General features: G+C 36.2%; 1 protein-coding gene across 1 annotated transcript; it reads left to right on the forward strand.

Moving 5' to 3' along the window:
• Positions 1–9,621: 9,621 nt before the first annotated feature.
• LOC105784855 (uncharacterized) lies at positions 9,622–10,454 on the forward strand. The gene is made up of 2 exons (XM_012610776.1): positions 9,622–9,912; positions 10,041–10,454. Exons 1-2 carry the CDS (start codon positions 9,622–9,624, stop codon positions 10,452–10,454), a joined length of 705 nt encoding a protein of 234 aa, XP_012466230.1.
• The last annotated feature ends 237 nt before the right edge of the window (positions 10,455–10,691 follow it).

Below are 10,691 nucleotides of genomic sequence, written 5' to 3' on the forward strand. Positions count from 1 at the left end.
GATAGAAAATATTGTAGAGAAAGGAAAGGAGGGTGTTATAAATTTGATTATCAACATCTTGCACTAAAACAATTTTGGACAAATTGCAATAGGTTAACTTTGAAAAATCACCATAAATGATGGAAATTTAATTAGAGAGTGAATAAGATATGAAATGAAATTTTATGAATCTAGTTTTACATAAAATAAACAAAGCAAGTAAAAGAGTTATATATTTTGAGATATTTGAATTTTAGTGAGGAAGGGTTGATTGATTTTGGAATCCCTGTTCTAAATTTGATAAATCATTTTAAATTGTACAAAAATAATTGTAATTTTTATATGATTAAATTCCTAAATGAGTATAGTTTCAATAGAAATAAACAACACTACCATCAAAATTTTGTACTAAGAGATATTTGATTTTTAGTGAAGAGAGGTCAGAAACAGCAGGCAGTGAAACATGGGAATCTTTAAAGAATAAACTGTACCAATTTGCTAAACTAAAAATTCTGAAAATTTTATGGTAAAAATATATATGAGTCTAGTTTTAGGGAAAATTAACGTTGTATAATTTGGAGTTCTGTAGCTCCAGATAAAAATAATTTAGTGATACTGACTCGGATAGACAACTTTGAATATACTTAAGGGTGAATAACGAAACTTTAGAAAATGTTATTTCTAAGAGTGTTAAGTACATTAAGGATGTGGAATGGAGTGGAGGAGGAGGAAAATATATGTGAATATTCTGATAATATGAGTTTATTTTAAAATAGCTAATTTACATGTTTTAGGTTTAGGGACTAAATTGAATAAAAGTAAAATTTCTAGGGTAATTTTGTAAATATGGAAAAGAATGAAGAAATTTCAAGAATTGAATAGTTTTGTTGTCTATATTAATAAATTGAATGAAATTATTAATTTAGATCAAGATTGCATGGAAAGTCGAGGAAATGGAAAATTTCCAAAATGCCCTTATATCATGGTATTTACGCAATTTAGCCTAGTAAGTTTGTATTCTTGTAATTAAAATCTAATTATTATTAATTATTGTGTTTTAATTGAAATACATGGTAATTAAATGGAAATTGCTAGTGATATGATTTGAATTGGGAGCATGAGAAATTGTGAACTGAATGAAATGGAAATGAAGCATTGAATTTCATGGGTATGTATCGGCTCTCGTAGGCCCTATTTATTATGAATATAATGTTTTAAGGATATATTTTGAAGAATTATAAAAGCATGTTAAAAAAATTTGAAATTTTTAATTTAGATGAAATTTTATAACTCGGTTAAATACGTTTACAAGTGTATGTGTTCTAGTAATGCCTCATGCCCTATTTCGGCGTCGAATACGGGTAAGGGGTGTTACAATTGTGGTCCTGAAACTATTATTTCTGACACCATTAAAAACGGTTTGTTACACATACTTTCTTCTTAATGAATAGTTGGCGGACAAAACAGGCTAATTTAGTTGCAATTTTACTCTTACCAACGACCTCTTTCTGAGACTTGAACTTGTCTAGCTTCATTTTAGTTTCCATTTTACCTTTCTTGGATTGTCTCACAATGATAACCATTTAAAAAAATTTCTGGTTTGACTACTACTATTGGCAGTTTAGTAGAATCTCGACACAACTGCGAATTCTTAGCCTAACCCCTTTCATTCCACTCTAAACTTAATATGGGAAATTATCTTCTTATGACTTAGTCTGTACATAAAACCTTCTTCTAAGGATGACCCATTTAATGGAATTCTCAATTGCAGCCTTGAATTGAGACTTGGTTGATAAATAAGCACCCATTTCTTTGCGAACTTGTACTTGCAAAATAGCTCTGTAGGACTTTCCTACTTCAGACTATTCTACTAAGATACTCCCAATAACAGATAGTTCCTGGCAAACTATCTCTTTCTTAGATTTCTTTTGGCAGACTTCCTCGCGCTATATAGTCCTGACAGACATCCTCTTTCATTGTTAATCTCTAGCAGAGTTTACCGATTAGTCAGTTATGGGCGGACATTCCCTCCAAAGTGGTCCTTTGTCGACTTCCCACTCTTTTGGCAACCTCTTTATCAATAACCACATAGAATTTAAAACTTGAGAACCATTATGTTAACTCATAGCCAATGTTGGTTTATACATAAACTCTAGCGTACTTTTAATTGCGTATACTTATTTACAAATACCTTGAAGGAAATACCCCTTCCTTTCACATATGCTCGTGTTTAAGATGCTTTTACCCGTTCCTCTTACCTTTGCATTTTGGCAGATCCTCTTGTTAGCGTGCTTGCCAGCGTTATCAGATGTGCCATGATCATCACGTCAAACTGCTCGTTGCACGAGTCACATAGTGACTTTCTTTTTTATACCCCGATAGGCTTCCCTGTTCACTATCCTAATAGACTCCATTTTTTCCATAATGTGTACCTGTTCACCACTGGATTATGCCATGGCTAACTATGGAATTTTGATTTCGAAGAATCAGTAAACCCTTTTCAAGGTGTTGTCCCGTAGGACCTATATACCATTTGCATAATGTCACCTCAAAGGACCTGTTTATCATTTACATGGTGTCGCTGTAAACTGAAAAATATATAGGATTTTTCCTATATAATTCATCACCTTTTTACTTAAATTTGTTGTTAAAACTAAGTAATTGTTTAATAAATAAATGAAATATGCAAAAATATGAAATTAGGAATTGCAATTATTAAAATGTGATTTTATACTTTATTATTATATAGTTTTCATGTATAAAATGGCTTATTTTATATTAATTTGGGCATATTATATTTTTAAGCTATAAACTGGGCCATGCATGATTAAATTAAATAATAAAATATAAAGTTATATTTAATAATTCATTTTTAATAATTCATTAATAAATTAGGTTTTAATTAATTAAGTAAATTGATTAATTAAAGTGGTTAAATTATATTATTTGGTCCTCTAAACTATCTACTATTTTTGGACAGGTCTGAAAGTTTTCTTTTAATTGCAAAACCGTCCAAATTGGGGACCAAGTCAACCCAATTTTCAGCTGCACATGGATGTCATAAACCATTTTTTGGTTTAATTATACAAAGTCCTTAAAGAGTTAAAGAAATCAGAGATTTTCTCGAAGATTTGTTGATGACCAAGTCTTAGTCCTGAGTTTTTGTGGCACTCAAATTGACCAAAAATTAAGGAAAAATCAGCCACCTTTCCTCAATTCATGGCCGGCCACTCTTGGAGGAAGTTTCAAAAGATGGACACTCCTATTTTTAGCAAACTAGCTCTCTTGCCTCACTTATAAATCAGAGCTCATTTCTCACTTTTTCAATCATCCCTCATCCCATCATCTCTCACTCATTCATCATTCTCTCAACTCTTTTAGCTATCTTTCCCCTTCATCATCCTTGCATAAGGATTTCAGCAATTAAGCCTCTTAAAGAACCCTTGGTCGGCCACCTTGGAGAGCCATCAGCAAAGGAGCAACGTAAAGAAGCTAAGGAGCCTCGTCAGTTAGAGTCTTGGGTGACAGCCACTCTAAATTTGGTTTAATCTTTCTTTTCTTTAAATTTAATTTAAAGATGTTTGTTATGTGCTCTTTGTTCTTGTTTACAACAATGATAACTTAATTTTATTTAAGCTAGGATTATTATTTTGATTAAATAACATTCATTTGATTCATGCTTATAATGTTTGTGCCTCAATCGATCATGTTTTCAATTAAAATCAAGTCTGTATTTTGTTCATACGTGATTGAAATGCACCTGAATTAGATGAGTGGTCCTAAAAAGACGATGGCTAATGGACGCATAATTGAAATGTGCATGCTCAATTTAGATCCTAACCCGATTAAATTGTAGGTTGCATAACAACTATAACCAAGCTCTTTTATCTGCATAGTTTTTAGATTTGTGTGATTAAATTGTTTCAAACCTAACATGTCCCTCTTACCTCACACGAATGCTAAGAAACCCTTAGTAAATAAGGATCAGTAACATGTGTATTTACTAAGTAAAGGATTCCGAAAGGACCTAATGTGGTTTCCAAACTCATGAAAGATCAAGTTGCCATGGAATGTTTTTCCAAATGTTATTAAGCATGTTGATAATAAATTGAGTTTAATTAAATTAATTGTCCTAGTTTTTTTATGTTATAATTGTTGCAAATTGTGTTTAATTTTACTAAAATCTATTTCATCCATATAGTTTGCATACTTAGGATAATTTGTGTAAAGCCCAGATTTCGTCCGGGCCCAATAACAAATAAAAATACCCATAGTCCATTTTACATAAAAATAAACCCAATTATGCCAACCAAAATTCAAGCCCAATTGCCCAAACCCTAAGCCCAAACCTAATGGCCCATATGATTTTCAACAAAGACAAACCCTAGCCCCTCGCCTCTAGGTGCGCCAAAAGCCTCTGCCACCTCCCAGAACGCACCACCTTACCACCGGTAAACCGTCTAACACTTGCAGAGAAGAACGAATGCAAGCAACAGGAGAATACAAAGAAATAAAGAGGAAAAAACAAAAGAATAAAAACGAACAGTTGTAATAGGGCTATAAAAGCCAAGATATGCTCGTTGTATTTTTTTTACGAACGCTCACCAGAAAAATCAAATACAGAACTGAGATTTTAAAAGGTGGAAATTTGATTATATTCATTTCGTTTTCTGTTTTCCTTTTTTTTATTGCTTTTACTTTTCGGTTTTAACAAATAATATAGATTAAGAAAGAAAATAGGAAAGAAATACCTGGGGCGCCCTTAGCCGTGTCGTCAAAGCCCTCTCCGTCGCCGAAATCGACTCTAAAGGTGTGGCCAAAAGGTTCTTTATCTCGGTATTCAGGCCAAGCAAGCTCGGCCTCTGAGCGAGATTTGAAACGGGCCAGAAATTTCCCCTTTCTGCAGCACCGGCCACCGGCTAGGGCAGCGCTGCAGGTTGGCCATGGCCGGACCTTAAACCGGAGGAAAAGAAAGGGGAGAGAATATTGAGAGAAATTTGTTTTTTTTTTCTGAAGAATGGAAAAGAATGAATTTTTGCTAAAAAAAATTGAGGTTTTATACCCCTTCTAAAACGGCGTCATTTAGGGCTTGGCACCATAACCCTAAAACGACGTCGTTTAGCTTTTGGACCCGAAGACTCGACCCGCCTACGTGGGATCCGCGCTTTTTTTGATGCGAGGGGATATTTGCGCATGCAATCCTTCCAGCTTCGAAGCATGGCGCAATCTGATCCTTTCTCATTTATTTTGAAATTGGGCCGCAAATTTTGCCTCTGTTTCAATTCGGTCCTTGGGTCATGTGTGACCCTTCGGTTAAAACGCTGCATTTTTGGACTAGGGGAATATTGCTCTGTAGGTCCTTCGAACTTTGAGCGCGTTTCAAGTCAAGTCTCTTGCAACTCTTTTTTTATATTTTGCGATTTTGACCCCAAAATTTGAATCTGGCTGCGATTCGATCCTCGGCCTATTTAACCGAATTTTTATTTTTTTATTTATTGTTTATTTTTTTATTTTTTATTTTATATTTTATGTTCTTTTTAACAAAAATCAGTTATTGAATGTTTTCTTCAAGTTTATTTATTTATTTATTTTCAATCTTCGGTCAAAATTACATTATTATTTTTATTTATTTATTCATGATTTTTTCTTTTAAAATTTGGCTTGTTTATTTTATTTCTATTATCATTGAAATTTTATTTATTTGTATTATCAAGATACTTTTCATATTTGGATTCCTTTGTATTACATTTATTTGTTATTATATTATTGTTATCTTTATATTGTTGCTTACATAATTTATTCATGCATGTTGACATTAAAACTTTTATATACCAAATATTTGTATTTTATGCACATCATGCCACGGTTATTTAAATGCATGTTGTATAGCCATGTATGATTCCTTTTGTGTGTCAAATGATTCTATTAAAGGCATAATGAATTAAACGTTTTATTTCACTATTATTCCACTCAAATTCGTAACCAATTTCAAAATAAGGCAATGTTTCGCATTTTAAAAATTCGAGAAATTGTACCCTAACTTACTGGGTCTCAATTTTCTCGTTAAACCTAAACAGAAAAATATCCTTTTAAATCCCCAAACGCATAAAATTTCAAAATAAAGGTAATGTTCTATAATTAGAAAATTCGAGAAATCGTGCCCTAACTTACTGAGCTTCGATTTTTCTCGTTGATTCTAAATAATTGAATATCCTTTTAAAATTGAAATAAATAAGGTTTAAAAAGTGAAATGCAAACTTACCCTCAAAATACGAGGTGTCGTGTCCTAACTTACTGGATGTGACATCTTGTTACTTCGAGATGAGGAGGTATTTTCCATTTTGAATTGTTCGAGTAATTTTAAAATAGCATAATATAAAGAGGGATCGTATTTTTAAATTCTTTTCGAGTTTTTAATTTTGGACACCAAGACATTAAGTAATCAACTAGGTACCAATTTTGGGCGTATCGAGGGTGCTAATCCTTCCTCGTGCGTAACCGACTCCCGAACCCATTTTCTGGATTTTGTAGACCAAAAAAATTTGTCGATTTAGTAAATTTAAACTTTTATTAAAATGATGAGGTGATCCAATCACACCTAGATAAAAAGGATTGGTGGCGACTCCCGTTTTCATTTTTCAAAACCCAAGTCGACCCCATTTTACCAAAAAAAAATGGTGTCAACAGCTTGGCGACTCTACTAGGGACTAAAAAAGAGGGTCAAGCCACGGTTGATTAATTTTTTTTCTTTTTGTCGAAAATTGAAAATTTGGTTTAAATGTACGATCCTTTTGTTGCATTTTGTTCGTTGTTTTTATGGTATTTGATATGCTACTTTTTATTCAAGCCGTTTGATATTTCTGGATTGCATTGCATGGCCGCGGGTCACACCTTTTAAGTGGGAGCGAGAAACTAGTCCTTCGTGAGGTTTTCACCTCCGTGCAGGATAGTAGATCGCTTTTGGGATACATCCGTACCTATGTCTTCGTGAGATTTTCATCTCCGTGCAGCCATAGGGAAATGTATTCCCCTGAACTGAACTCGGTCCGTATGAGCCTATAATGAGTGAGGATTGAGGAATCTGCTGGTTCGGGTACCTCGACTTTAGAACCAAACCGCATATCATGAGCCCTAGGAGCCTACCTTAGGTAGAACCACCTCGAACCCTAGTAGCTACCTGAATAGTAGCTTTAATTATTATCTCTTGTATACTTTGAATTTGAATTCATTATACTGACTTGCTTTGCTTTTACCTTGATTGTGATCGCATGGCATTCTCATCATAAAAGTGGCGTTGATTCGCGTTCAGTATTTAAATAGAGAGCTCAGCATGGAAAAGGAGTTTCTTGGAAAAGTGGAAGATAATGCGGCCGTTCGAGTTCGGGCTAAAAAAATTCAGCAAGAAAAGGGTGATAGCCTCATGGAGGGATACCTGTCAGAGTTATGGGACTTCACTCGAATCAGTGTAACTCAAAACAACCTACAAGAATTGAAAGAGATTTGGGATCAGTGGAGTGATGAGATCAGACAGCTGTTCTACAGTAACTATGGTGATTTACCTTATCTGCTTGACGTAAAGGTAGACAAACACTTGTTCCGAGCCCTCGTGCAGTATTGGAACCCCGCCTGCAATTGTTTCACGTTTGGGAAAGTAGATTTGGTACCCATGATAGAAGAATATATGACCTTGCTACAATGTCCGAGGATCCAAGTCGATAGGGCCTATTCGAGAGCGGCATATGTCCCGACCTTCTTGAAGAAATTAATGAGTATGACAGGGATGAGCGAGCAATGGGTTGCAGCCTGGATTAAACAAAAAAGAAACAACAAGTGCATGCCTTGGAAAAATCTATGAGATCTGATCTTGGCACATCCAGATGTGAGAAAAAGGGTCGATATTTTTGCTTTGAGCATTTATGGCTTAGTTATTTTCCCCAAGGCGTTAGGGCATGTAGACGAAGCAGTTTTAGATTTGTTTGACAGGCTTGACAAGAGGGTCACACCGGTCCCAGCAATTTTGGCTGAAACCTTCAGATCTCTAAATGCATGTCGAAGAGCGGGTGAAGCAAGGTTCATCGGATGCACACAATTGTTATTAGTGTGGTTCCATAGTCACTTTTGGAAAGTAGAGAAGGTCTCCTATCGGGTATTTTCTGAAAATTACTCTCCATTAAAGGAATTAGTGGCTATGCCAAGACGAGACGATATCACGGAAGAGAAATGGATCATGATTCTCCAAAATCTTCAAGAGGAGGATGTCGAGTGGAGAGCCTCGTGGATGATCCCTAATGAGATTTTGTATCGATGTGGAGAGTTCGATTAGGTTCCTTTGCTCGAAATTTGGGGAGCCATTGGATATACCCCTTTGCTAGTCTCGGGGCAGTACAGATCTAGACAATTCATACCGGTAACACAAGGGTTGGCTCAGTGTGAATTTTCATTCAAAGAAGATAATTACAAGAAGAAGGTTCGTGAAATATCAAATGCTTGGAACCAAATCCACAGAATGAAGATACTTGCTATAAACCCAATGACAACTCCCGAGTATAGTTTGTGGTGGGGAAAGAGAATCAACGATAACATCCCCGTGTCAAGCCAAGAGGATGTTCGCCCGATAGAAGAGCATCTACAAGTGGTTTTAGCAGAACTAGAGATCATTAAACAAGACTTTGAAAGGAGAAGTTCCAAGCTAGGTAACAGAATTGAGTAACTAGAAGCGAAAAAGATATGTTTGGGATTAGATGTCGATATTCACAAGTTGGAAGCCGAAAAGTTAAGGAAAGGGAAGAACAAGGCTGAAGAAGATTTAGATAGTTTAAAAACGGATTATAAGAAGCTGCGATTGTCGATGAGAACTGCCGGTTTGGGTAAAACGTCAGAGCAGTGGCGACAGGAGATCAAAGAAGAAAAGACCAAAGCTAATCAGTGGGAGAAGAAATTTCAAAATGCCCTAGTTCGAGAGAGCGCTTTGGAGAAAAACTTGTCAGAATGCCAGAATGAAGAAGCAAGATTAAAAGCCCGGGTAGCAGAGTTGGAAAAGTCGCTTCATTTGCACCGTATTCGCAACTCTGTGATAGAGTTAAGAGCGAGCTTAAATAAGATCGAAGAACTGAAAGAAAAGATAGGGGAGCTTGAGGACGCATTGTATAATTCCAAACTGCGAGTGGAGCTTCTTGAAAGGCGTAACGAACAGTACCAAGAGCAGTTCCATCATGCCCAAAGTCAGATTAGAGATAGAGATTACATTATGGGTGAAGCTGTTACCCAAGTATGGGAAGTAGCCGATCATCTGCAAACCTTAGCAGTTCAAGCTGATGTGCTGAGTTTAAGCTATGAATCAGAATCAGGCTGAGGTCTAGAGTTAGCTCGGCTCTTTAGGAGTGTTAAGGCTTTGAGTATAAGGGCAAAGCCGTATATGTAGTCCATTTTATGTAAAGAAATTTGTTTTCTAAATTGAGTTCTTCTAATGAAATTGAATTAGAATCAATGCCTCCCTTTGCACTCATGATTTGCATTACATTCCATTACACGTATTAAGTTTCATTAGAAAGGCCCTAATTAATCAAAATTGTCCTAGTTACCCTGGAAACCAACAAAAATCCAACCAAATATCACTACGGTACTCGACGTCAAACAAAAGCAATGGATCAGAGGTTAGAAAGGCTGGAACAAATGAAAAAGGATATCCAAGACAAGATGCAAGAACAATTGGATAAAATCCAACAAGACGCGCTAGAATCCCAAAGAATCATGAGCCAACTGGCACAATTATTAGCTGATAAAGGAAAGAGCCCTGCAATTAATTCAAGAGTTGATCAGGAGGACCCTGTTTATCCTCCAGGTTTTACCCTGACAAGCACTCAGGCACAGCTAGAGATGTGCCCCCAAAGAGCACCTGTGACTATTGGACCTCAATATCAGGCCGACGCCTCGGTACCAATACACTTTCAAGTAGGCTCAATTTCTAATCCGGGGACAACCCTACCAACCCTGTGGTCCCTGATCTCGATGACATGGCAGAAATGGAAAAAGTAAGAATGGACCTGCCAAAACAACTCTAGGACCAGTGTAGATGGCTAGAGGAGAAATTTAGAGCCATGGAGAACGCCGACTACCAATGTGGAGTTGACGCCAAAGATTTAAGTTTGGTTCCTGATTTAGTGCTCCCTCCTAAATTCAAGATGCCGGAGTTTGAAAAGTACAAAGGGACCAGTTGTCCTGAAGTTCATATAACTATGTTTTGTCGAAGAATGACGGGATATGTCAACAATGATCAACTGTTAATCCATTGCTTCCAGGACAGTTTGATCGGGTTTGCAGCCAAGTGGTACAACCAGCTGAGTCGTGCTAAAGTTAGTTCATGGAGAGACTTGGCGCAAGCCTTTATGAAGCAATACAGTCATATGACAGATATAACACCCGACAGAATTATGTTACAGAACATGGAAAAGAAACAAAACGAGAGTTTCAGGTAATACGCCCAACGATGGAGGGAGGTGGCAACGCAAGTCCAGCTACCCCTTTTAGAAAAAGAGGTCACCATGCTTTTTATCAATACTTTGAAGGCCCCATTCATCAACCACATGTTGGGGAATGCTACTAAGAGCTTCTTGGATATGGTAATGTCCGGTGAAATGATTGAAAACGCAATAAGAATCGGTAAAATAGACGCAGGGGAAAATTTCAAAAGACCAGCCCCAAGGAAAAAAGAG

Source organism: Gossypium raimondii, chromosome 11 (assembly GCF_025698545.1).
Source record: "Gossypium raimondii isolate GPD5lz chromosome 11, ASM2569854v1, whole genome shotgun sequence".
Lineage (NCBI taxonomy): Eukaryota > Viridiplantae > Streptophyta > Magnoliopsida > Malvales > Malvaceae > Gossypium > Gossypium raimondii.